This window comes from Aricia agestis, chromosome 3 (genome assembly GCF_905147365.1).
Source record: "Aricia agestis chromosome 3, ilAriAges1.1, whole genome shotgun sequence".
NCBI classification, from domain to species: domain Eukaryota; kingdom Metazoa; phylum Arthropoda; class Insecta; order Lepidoptera; family Lycaenidae; genus Aricia; species Aricia agestis.
This window is the reverse complement of record NC_056408.1, coordinates 11,396,017-11,408,117: the sequence shown is the minus strand read 5'-3', so window position 1 is coordinate 11,408,117 and position 12,101 is coordinate 11,396,017. Positions and strand designations below refer to the sequence as shown.

General features: G+C 34.6%; 1 protein-coding gene across 2 annotated transcripts; it reads left to right on the top strand.

Annotated features, from left to right (window-relative positions):
- The first annotated feature begins 3,572 nt into the window (after positions 1-3,572).
- Positions 3,573-7,374, top strand: LOC121740482 (mannose-6-phosphate isomerase). Of its 2 annotated transcripts, none has more exons than XM_042133179.1 (7): positions 3,573-3,683; positions 3,891-4,215; positions 4,365-4,506; positions 4,607-4,777; positions 5,000-5,167; positions 5,396-5,598; positions 6,329-7,374. In XM_042133179.1, exons 2-7 carry the CDS (start codon positions 3,898-3,900, stop codon positions 6,533-6,535), a joined length of 1,209 nt encoding a protein of 402 aa, XP_041989113.1. In that variant the 5' UTR covers positions 3,573-3,683; positions 3,891-3,897; the 3' UTR covers positions 6,536-7,374. The 2 variants fall into 2 exon arrangements, with proteins under 2 accessions (XP_041989113.1, XP_041989112.1); XM_042133178.1 differs by having other exon boundaries at positions 3,877-4,215.
- Positions 7,375-12,101: the final 4,727 nt, after the last annotated feature.

Genomic DNA, 12,101 nt, shown 5'->3' with positions numbered 1-12,101 from the left:
CGATGAGCCCCGGCACGCTGAGCCCCGGCACGGCCCGTCACAATGGGCTCACTCCTTAAGCTCACACGTAGGTTTAGTTTGACCAACTTAAAATGACGCGCCCCTCTCTCGTATTTACACTTTATTTTGAGCATAAAGTATGTATGTGAAGTACTGAAGTATAGTGGGGCACGTACTTCCGAGTGAGACATTTATAGCTTTTTACATATTGTGAGAGCATCTTAATCAGGAAGGAATCTTTTTATACTCACGGAATGCTGCAAGTCCAGCGCCGAACGCCAATTGCTGATGCGGCAACAACATCGGTCGAGGGCAAATTGGCAGGGGAGGAGGAGGGTGCCAAAACTGAGGGCCCGAAGGTAACTCCGATCGATCGTTCTCCCCAATCTCTATATCCGAGGAAGAATCACTTTCAGCACGCTCCTGATTGACTTCCTTATCTTTTTCGAGGTGGCCATAAATGCGCGCGAAAAATTTTCTCGGCGACGACGGTCGCGGAGTTTGTATGGCGGTCTTCGGATATTCGCTGTTTTCGTTCATATTCTTTTAATACAATTTTTTTATTTGATGTTCCTTTTTTAATCGAATCCTAGTTATTTATTCGTTCTACTCTTTGTCTGAATTTCCGCGAAACTCAAAATATTGTACGTAAAATCTACTTTCGTTCGACGGTACACGCGACTTTTCCTGACCACTGTAGCACGTGGTTTGACAACGTCAGGTGTTTTCCCGAAGGAGTTCTCGCCCCGCCCCACATCCGCTACCCTCGTTTGTCGGGGAAAGGGGAGACCGCCCAATGAGAAGCTCCGTACAAATCCGGCCCAATGGGCGGTGACTTTCTAATCTGAACTCTATTTTTAGGCTTTAAAATATATTCTATGCCATCTTTTAGAACTACGATTGTCTTTTAAGTTGGTTAAGATTAACTTATTTAATTGACTGTTAATGATGACAATTTTAATAATAAGAACCTGTTGGCTGTTGCCTACCTAAATTGATTGTACATTTTCTTACGGATTTCCTAACGATATCTATAAGTTACAGATTGTAATATGTATGTACGTATAATAATAATATTATAATGTATAGGTAACAGTGTTATAGGGACAGTCTCGTTCATTTCTCGAATGTAAGTATAAGATATAACAGTACCTATTGAAATTAACTAGGTAGAAGCTGGCAAAACTTAAAAAAATGGTATTACTTATTAGCCTTGAAACTGAGTTGTTTATCATTTTATCTATATCTATTATCTATCCATAGTCATATACAGGGTGTAACAAAAACAAGTGATAATACTTTAGGGTGTGTACGTGTTCCCTGTAGAGATTTCACTGTGAAAGTAGCAGCGCTGAAAGACCAAAAATTTTTCACTTTTGTATGGGCAAGGGCCCGAGCGTCACGAGTTTCCCCATACAAAAGTGAAAAAAATTTTTGGTCTTTCAGCGCTGCTACTTTCACAGTGAACTTTCTACAGGGAACACGTACACACCCTAAATTATTATCACTTGTTTTTGTTACACTCTGTATATGCTCAAACGTTGTCTGTCTACCCATCTATATAAGCTACTAAAATCTCGCTATCTGCTATATAATCTATAATTCGTTGGATTGAATTTCAATGTACGGTTCCAGCGTCACCTGAATGATGCGACCTGCTAAGCAATGAAATTGCGGTTAACATGTAATAATATTATCATTATTTTGTTTTACCAGGAAACATACAAACTCATCCCATGTTGGATCATAATGGTGTTGCCACAGTTTTTTGCCGTCATTTCACATCGATTTTGTGAGGCTCGACGTTTTAAAGGGAAATTAAGTTTCCTCCAGCTGCATCGCGCTTATAATCATTTTATAGTAGTTTTATTCTATAGAAAACAGCTGATGACATTAGCAGCCCCTGCAGACTGCAGACTAGATAGTTTGGTCGGGTTGGGTTGTTAGCGCGCATACTACGCCGACTAAACAGTTGGATTGGTGGTGAGTGCGCAGACTAGACAAAAGTCAGCCGATTGTTCTCGCACGATTCCATTCATAGCGATAGATTTTTGAATAGAACATTTTACATTTGTCAGCCAACCGTGTGTGTTCATGTGCGCGTGTGGAAACTGGAAGAACGTCGTAGATACTGATGCCATTGGCCGACATTTTGCCGATGGTTACTTAAGTTTGAAGGCAATCGTATAGCGGATTACGGATATCCATCAAACTTAAAATAATTCATGGCAATCGTAGAACAAAGACGGATCTGCAATTTAGCCATTTTACAGGAGAGCCCTTCAAAGATTTTGTGTCGTATTTTGTTTCATATTTTCAGAACTAGTAATTTAGTTGACGTGAAATTTGGGCATGTGGTTTGGTTTTATGAATTTTATAATGCACCTAATTTTAGTAGTTTTTTTTAAAGTCACATCAGTCGTTATTTCCTGGAGTATAATGTGACGTATGTAATAAACCGACGTTATTGTATGGAGTTTTGTTTTTATTTGCATGACGGTTGAAACTTTCCGCCAATATTCTAGGGATATGTACAAAACTTTATGGTCGGTTTTGAAAAGTATAGGTCTAGGAAATGGAATAAAAAAACATTAATTACTTTCACAACAGTTTTCTTTTGTAAGCTTAAATTACAATAAGATATAAGTAAGTAATCAAATTCTTGATGTAAGTAAGTATTAGAAAATTTTAAAAACTTAATGATCTTAATTCCTCTACAAAAAATATTTTCATATAAAAATAACACATATTTTTTTATAAAATAAGGGGGTAAACAAGCAAACGGGTCACCTGATGGAAAGCAATTTCCGTCGCCCATAGACACTCGCAACATCAGAAGAGCTGCAGGTGCGTTGCCGGCCTTTTAAAAAGGAATAGGGCAATATGGTAAGGGAGGGTAGGGAAGGGAATAGAAGAGGGTAGGGAAAAGAATAGGGGAGGATAGGGAAGGGAATAGGGCCTCCGATGAACTCACTCACTCGGCGAAACACAGCGCAAGCACTGTTTCACGCCATTTTTCTGTGAGCCCGTGGTATTTCTCCGATCGAGCCGGCCCATTCGTGCCAAAGCATGGCTCTCCCACGTGCATATAAAAATAAATGAACTTTCTGTGACTAAATTAATTCAATTACCCAATATCGGCTCGGCTATGTTCAATTTAAACATGGCCGACACGAAACGTCAAACCTGTCAAACCTTTTACGCGCGCTTTTTTTGAAATTTTAAAATATTCGCATTCGCATTCGCGAATGTTGAAGATTTAAAATATTCGCAATCGCATTTTTTCTGAATGACCGACTTGACTCTTTGATTGTATTGACTTTTACTTAGACTTTGACTAGTCACTACTACTCACTAGAGTCTAGACTTTGGACCTGGCTGAATTGTTTTTCCATATGGAAAAACAATTAAATAAATAAAAATAAAATAAATAAATAATTCAATTCTTGTTTTCTCGCCATTTACTTGACAGTTAACACTGACCATGGTTAAATAGCCGAAGTGCCATAATAAGAATAAAAAAAGTCTATGTCAGCGTCAACTGCTGTCACGCATGACATTTGACAGCAGTTGGCTGTTCCGTGGTTCCACTTCATCGTGGTTAGCCGAATTTGTAAACAAAAATAATATTTTTTCCAAGTTAACAAACAAGAAGAGTTCGTAATTTCTCGTAACAAATAAAGGTAATTATAGACATAATTGAGTGTACTAATTCCTGTATTACAGTATTGATAATTCCAATATTGCCTGTTGATATTAGGATATTAGCTGCTATAACAATACATTTCCTTTACTTTTTGTACTTATAATGAATTTAATCTATGTAACATATTACGTATACGTTCAGAGCCAAAGAACTCTGACTATAGAACATAGTTGATTGATTTAAGATTTACAATGGAGCTCTGCTGCAAAGTTCAAAACTATGAATGGGGGAAGATGGGAACTGAAAGCAAAGTTGCGCAGCTAATATCTAGCGCAAATCCAAATCTAGACATTGACGCTACAAAGCCATACGCAGAGTTGTGGATGGGAACCCATCCTAATGGACCATCAATGATTGTGGAAAGGGGAAAACTAATTTCGGAGTATTTAAACGACAACCACGACGCAGTAGGTAAAGATGTGAAAAAACATTTTGGAGTGACTGTGCCGTTCCTTCTCAAAATTCTATCAGTGAGAAAGGCATTGTCAATTCAAGCTCATCCAACAAAGGTAATTTATCACATTGATATAAAGTAGGAATATGCTGTTCAATTCACAATTTAAAAAAGCAATTCACAAAATTGTACTTTAATTATTACTAATGAATTTGCTTTAATAATTACAAATATAAGTTCTAAAAGTAATAATATTTATTTCAGAAACATGCTGAAGAATTACACAAAAAGTTTCCAGAAATGTATAAAGATCCAAACCATAAACCTGAACTTGCCATAGCACTCACTAGATTTGAAGCTCTCTGTGGATTCCGGCCATTAGAGGAAATTGAAAAATATTTAGACTGTAAGTTTTATCTTGACATGTTGTAATTTAATAATTAGGAGAATTATTAGCCCCACACTTCAATCTCAAACTCTTTAAAATTTATAATCTGTTATTTCAGATGTTCCTGAGTTGAAATCTATATTACCCTCTGATATTGTTAGCAGTTTCGATGACAAAAATATTGATTCAGAGAAAAAAATAAAAAAATTATTCAATTCATTAATGACATCTGACAAGTCAGCTGTAGAGATGGGATTGAAAAATTTACTATTAAGACTGGAAAACGAAGGTAATATTTTATGACCAAGATACAATAAACTTGAATAACAAATACATAAAACTGGCAAACTTAAACCATCCTTTTTAATATATCTTTATACCATAGGTGATAACTGTATTAGATTTAGAAGATCATCAGAACAGACAGTACCTAATTAATTTAATTATGATATTATGTATACATTACTCAATTGTGAATATGTGTTAACTATTTTGTTTACTTGATCAATAGGTCCAGAGATTCAAGCACTGCTCTTATACCCGGTGTTGCAACAGCTTCACAAGGATTACCCAGGAGATGTGGGATGCTGGGCACCATATTTTATTAACTACATCACATTACAACCAGGACAGGCTATTTTTCTCAAACCTAATCTTATACACGCCTATTTGAGTGGAGGTGAGATATATCTGTTATTTTATATTCTGATTCCTTTAATTTTGATCAAATTGCAAAAAAAAATGGAACTTAACCCATCAATCCCCAAGTGGCAGTCAGTTGCTGCATAACAATTGAAAATCTATTGTGTCTGAGATACCCACGATGGAGGTGCTACCCAATCAAATTTAAGTTAGCAGCATATTTCAAATGAATGATAAGTATTAACTGCAGCTTTAATTTTTTCAGACTGTGTAGAATGTATGGCTTGCTCGGACAATGTGGTGCGGGCTGGACTAACTCCGAAACACATGGATGTCCCAACGCTAGTGGAGATGTTGGACTACAAAAGCTATACACCACAGGACCTACTGTTCAATCCGGAGTTGGAAGATCCAAATTGCTGCATCTGGAGACCACCTGTACCAGATTTTGCAGTCATCAGAATAAGAGTAAGAACTTATCCACAATAGTAGTACTTATAGATGATCTACTTCTAGACTTTGTTTGCGTTGTAACTCTACATTTTTCTACTTTTTGCTCCATACTCCTTTCAAGAGACTCAAAGTTACTCCATACCAAATTTTGTTATTTTTAATAGACAGTCAGTCATGCTATCCCATTTAAAATGTTAGTATGGATACATTGTATGTTTTTATTAGTATACAAGGTTAATAAATAGTACAAAGAAACACAATATCTTAAAACCAGAAATGAAAAAATGTATATGGAAAAGAATATTTGTATAGCACAATATAACTGGTTACAAAATATTATTGGAAAACATGTTAACCGCTTATCTCTAGCCACTTATAGATAAGTCATAGATCATAGTTGTCACGATGTTTTAAAATGAAACATCATTGTAACTGAAAATATACAGCTAAAACGATTAGAGGTTGTAACTTGTAATACTTTCTGCACTTGACTATGCTTTAACTTGCCAGTTCTTAAGGTCGCCGTTTATATTGAGTTCCTTGTAAGTTTTACTTAGATAAACACTTTCCTATAATCTTTTTCCTCTAGATATCTCAATATCAAATTTTATTGAAATTGGCTCTGTGGTTATATCATGAATAGAGTACGGAGTAGGGACACACATTCGCATTATAACAATTTCAGAGCTACAGTGGTTTGTTATATTACCGTTCTAACTTTTTACATTGAACCTACCTTTTTCAGGTGGAAAGCGGTGACTCCTACAACACGATAGTGCGTCACAGCCCCAGCATAATCATTGTGACGTCGGGTAGCGGCGAGGCTTGTGACACGGAGCCGCTTAAAGCGCGCCCCGGCCTGGTCTTGTTCCTCAAAGCCAGCAGACAACTGACCCTCACGCCAGAGGAAAACTCACACATTGAAGCGTATCAGGCGATATGTAACGTTTAGTTTTTTTTATATTTACGAATATAAGGCTTTGTCCACATCTGATCATTTGCTCGATCAGATCTCCGTCGCGTATGATCTAAGCGTATCATGATCGCTAGTGTGCACGCAAAATTTGCGCGATCATCGGGGTGTATCATGATACGAAGTGTATCATGATCGCGCAAATTTTGCGTCCACACTAGCGATCATGATACGCTTCGATGACATCGCGCAAATGAATAGATGTGGACAAAGCCTATGACTATGAAGTGTTTAAAAAATAAGTTAGGTTATTCTTTATACAAGGAGCCGCTTAGAGCGCGCCTCAGCCTACTCCTGTTCCTCAAAGCCAGCAGACAACTCATCCTGGAGGAAAACTTACACATTGAAGCGTATCAGGCGATATGTAATATTTAGTTTATTGAATAATGAATATATTATATTGACTTAGGCGTGTTAAAAAAAGTTCTCATATTCTTCATACTGGTCCTGTCACGAAGCTTATAATGTAATATTCAGTTTTTTTTAAATTATGCATGATAATATTATGACGAAAGGCAATAAGATATAGGTTGTCTATGTTGCTGTGCTTTACAACAGTGTTTATATATTTTGTGTTTGACCATAGTACGTAATTTGGCTTAATTGTTATGTTAATTTTTTTAAAACTTATATGAAATATTGATGCTTTTTAGTTTTTAGTAAAGCAACTTTATGCTAACTACAAAACTACAGGTCTGACCACGGTAGCCATATTTTTTAATTGATGAAATGAGCTAAGTAGTAGCTGTACTATTTTTGTAAACCAAAAATAAGAATAATAATAGGTTAGCTTTTTTGAAAGTTCCTATTTTTTTTTTATTTCGACTAAAATTTATATTCAACAATTTTGTAGTAACTGTATTGTAATTGTACTAAGATGTAATGCCAAAATTAGCTTAGAAAGTAAAAGTAAAGTAAGGGTTGCTTGCAGTCAGATAACAAAAAAAGTGCCTTATCTTTTTTTAAGACACGAACACTACTTTAAGGTATTACGAAATAACTTTTTTGGATTTACTATTCTTAAGACGATATTATCACAATTAGGCCCACTTGCGCCAAAACTTTGAGTTAAATAAATAACCCGGGGCTTAATAACTCAGTGTTAACGTTTTTAATTTTTAACTCATACTACATATTGCACCAGAAGAATTTATCCCAGAGTCAACTAACCCGGACTTATGTCATGTTCATTCATTCTTTTTACATCCAGCCAAATATGATAGAGCGAATGCTGAATAATTTAAGTGTACTGCTCTCTCTCGCTCCACAGTACTTTAAATAAGGCTATCTCCTTATGTCAGATTTGAAATGACACGTGGTTCTATGTCGCATTGTGTTGTGAATTGTGATATTTTGTGCAAATAAATTAAGCGGAAAATGATAAAAATTGGGAAGAAACACTTGTGTCCAATGTTTATCTAGTCTACCTATTTATAAAGGAGTTCACTAAAGACGCACTAATCCAATGATATTATTATTAAACTTTGGTAGGGAATTACTTTTTATGCTCATTTGCATATTGCAATTATTTTCAATTTTATTTAATAAAAAGAGAACAGTTTCTTTTTCTAGGCGAAATCTTCGATGGAAATCTTTGTCTCTTTGTGAGTAAATACGGGACCCTAAACAGATCGCTCCGTTCTACAATCCTTCTGTAATACGAGTCCGAACGAACCAATGTATTCAATAATTTCTTCATCATCATCAGATAACAACCACTGATCATATATCATGGTTAAACACAAAATATAATCGGTACCTATTACTAAACAACAAAGTACATAAGTCATAACCGAAAAATCTCAGTTTTGATATTACTAACCCAGAGTTAGTTGATTTAACCCTCCGACATCGGTGGGTTAAAAATTTTAAAAATTAACTCGAGGTTAACTTCTAACTCTTGGTGGTGCAAGACATGATGTGAATTTAAATTCGAAGTATAATTTAACTCAGAGTTAAGCGTGTTAACCCAGTCTGGCGCAAGTGGGCCTTAGAATTATATTTTATCGAATGAAATTGTTCCTAAAAATGTATAAGACATGTTTTTTATTAGATACTATGTTATGTTTTATTGTTATTTTTGTAAATAAAATATTCTAATAAGTACTTGTAATTTTTTATTTTTTTAAACTAAAACTCACTAATTACGTCAGCAAAGTTGTTTAATTTGCTGATGGTTTTCGCTTCGATTTGTACTATCAGAGAAGTTGATTCCTAGGCAGATGACGGACCTAAGTAATTTGGTCGCGTAAATCGCGTTACGTCTCTAGTACGTGAAAATATCAAAGGAAATTCAAACTTCAAGCTTCTATCTTAGATGTAAGTGAATATCTTATAATATGTTTATTCCAAAGGCATGCTACTTTAACAGTGCTAAAGACATATACCATAAAAAACAATTCAATTACATAATATTATATTACTACTACAATACTCTCAATCTATCTAAGACTTTATCTATTGTCATGTTTACAATAGAACATTGTCATATCTGTGAAACATATCTTTGGTTCGGTCTTGTGAGTTGTGACCCTCATAGTGTGACTTTTTCATAGTATGTTTATCGAAATAATAAGACAATGGCATTATCGTATATGTTAAAGGAATACTGTTATTTAACTATTACTGGACAGAGGACTGTTATTTCAATTTTCTGTACTTGAAACGCGAATTGTTTTTTATGTAAAATTGGTTTCTCGGCAGTCGGCAAACCATACTAATATTATAAATGCGAAAGTATATCTGTCTGTCTGTCTCGCTTTCACGCCAAAACTACTGAACCGATTGCAATGAAATTTTGTACACAGTTATTCTAGAGTCTGAGAAAGGACATAGGCTACATTTTGATGTGGGAAAATATCTTATTTCCATGAAAATATCGATGAAAATTAATTCGCATTGAGCGTGGCCGGCGCTCATCCCGGGGGTCCTGGGTTCGACTCCCGCAGGCGGAACAAAAAGTTTTCAATGTACCTGGGTCTTGGATGTGTATTAAAATAATATTTCAAATATCTTAAATATATTTTATGTATAATATTATAAAAAATCCAGAAATATATCGATGCAATGAACATTTTAGTTCTAATACGATTCAACAGATGGCGTTTTATTTTTTACTTCATTGTAACCACGGACGTAAAAAAAGTAATTGTAACATAGAACTAATCATACTTATTTGTTACTAGCTGTTGCCCGCGACTTCGTCCGCGTGGACTTTAGTTTATAGCGCGCGGTGTCAACAAAATTTGTGTCAAATTTAAAAACTTTTTAAAACCCTGGTACCCCTCTTAGGGCCGCGCTACACCGGAATGGCAGCGCTGAAAGTGCTCGCCACGCCGGCCGCTGCCATTCCGGTGTAGCGCGGCCCTTAATTAATCAAAATACCCAAAAACAGCTGTGCAGTGTGTACATAATCTATACTAATATTATGAGTGCGAAAGTATCTCTGTCTGTCTGTCTGTCAGTCTCGCTTTCACGCCAAACGCCAAAACTACCGAACCGATTGTAATGAAATTTAGTATACAAATAGTCTAAAGCCTGAGAAAGGACATAGGCTACTTTTTTACTGGGAAAAAGGGTTGTCAGGGGGTGAAAATGCGTAATTTTGTTAAAATTAAGTTAGTTCCAAAAAATCATAATGCGTGCGTTATATCGCGCTGAAGCTTGCTCAAAGCTTCTATAAGAGGTGGTATCATCTTACGTTTAAGTTTCGATTTTTTTTTTAATAATATAATTGTAAAAAAATAATAAAATTAAACAATTTTAATTTTTTTTTAATTCAATATTTATTTCATTAAGAGTCTTATAATTTACCCAAATTATTATTTTATTAAATTTAAATTCTTTCCAACTTTTTACACAAATAATATAACAATCAAACATCAAACATTTAAATAAATCGATTACTTATTTACTTTTATTATAATTATAATATATTATAATAATTATAAGTTATAAGTATTATATAAACTTAAAATACAGCAACAAGTAGATATCTAAATTAATAGAAAATATCAGTAAAGTACAATACTTATCTTATTTCTCTGGTTGCTCCTGTCTCTCGACACAAAACTAAACTTTTTCACTATTGACTCTCGTTTTTATACTATCCAAACGGATATTAACAGTTAACAGTCTTAATATTAAATAATTTCAGAATCAATAAAATATTTCCGGTTTACTACCGGAAATATTTTATTCCGGAAGTATTTTCAACAATACTATAAAAACTAGTAAATATATCAGCAAAATATAAAAATATTTTATAATAATAATCTGATTTTATGTATATTAAATAAATTATTAAAATAATAATTAGGTAATTTTAATAAAACATTAATCAGACTAGCGGAAATATTATATACCGGAAGTATTTAAAAACAATTTGTAAAACCTGGTATAAAAATGACCAGCCTAGTGAAATAATGTCACTTTAGATCTAACATTAATTAGACTAATTAAAATTATTATTCTTTACATTTACAATTATTTCCGCTAACCTTTTAAAATATGGTTTTAGTACATAAATGTATTTATCGTTTTATCATTAATTATTTAACACGTGCGTTATATCGCGCTGAAGCTTGCTCAAAGCTTCTATAAGAGGTGGTACCATCTTACGTTTAAGTTTCGATTTTTTTCGATTGTTATTCTACGGTATTAAATAACTCAGTACTTTATCTGTGCAGTGACGTAACCTTAAACCTATCAATGATAAATAGTTTATGGGTAAAGTTGTGTAATTGGGGGGCTAAATAAGCTTTAAAATTTGGCATAAAATATAAAGTTTAATATAAAAAAATGTACCAGGGTTTTTTTTATAAAAGCTTTTGACACCAATTTTGTTGACATCGCGCTTTATAAACTGAAGTCTGTGGAAGTAACGCGTGGCGACTGGCGGCCAAAGGAAGATCTTCCGACCGAGCGAGGTGTTATGCCCGGTCAGGCCGAAGCCCACGTGATACATGTCAGCTGTCGTATATATACCGACGCGCTCAGAAAACAAATCTCTCGATTGCGTTAATCTTGTCAACATATGTCGATGTTGTTTACCGTACGTTTGTAAACAAATCAACAGATTATACGTGCAATCTGTCGGAAAACATCACGTTTAAGATAACGACAAACAATAATTTCATTATAATACGGTGAACGTATGCGTATAATAGAGGTATCTAGTGAACGCTTATGCAACTTAATTTATTCGACGCGTAAAGCTGACGATGTCATGTGACTCTTTACCAATTTAGGAGAATCCTTGTTATTTATTTAAATAAGCGAAACGTAACTTCCTTGTTGCTATCTATAAATTATGAGAGAAATGTTTGTATTGGCAATAATTATTATAAAATGTTTTTTTTTTTTTTAACAAAATAACTTAGGAGTTTAGAAGCGTCTGTGCGAATTCTGCATCTGCAGCTGCTGCAATAATGATAAACATTATTCAGATTTCAGCAGAGATCAGACCATCTGGTCTGGATTGTGTTTATCATATTATTGCAGCGCAAAATTACGACTTCGGTCAACCGTGGCTCTGTCTCTACGG

Bases quoted from the DNA above. Each gene is read 5' to 3' on its own strand.
- LOC121740482 (XM_042133179.1), top strand. From the start codon at position 3,898: ATGGAGCTCTGCTGCAAAGTTCAAAACTATGAATGGGGGAAGATGGGA. The intron at 4,507-4,606 runs GTAAGTTTTATC...CTGTTATTTCAG, and splicing joins AATTGAAAAATATTTAGACT to ATGTTCCTGAGTTGAAATCT. The intron at 5,168-5,395 runs GTGAGATATATC...TAATTTTTTCAG, and splicing joins ACACGCCTATTTGAGTGGAG to ACTGTGTAGAATGTATGGCT.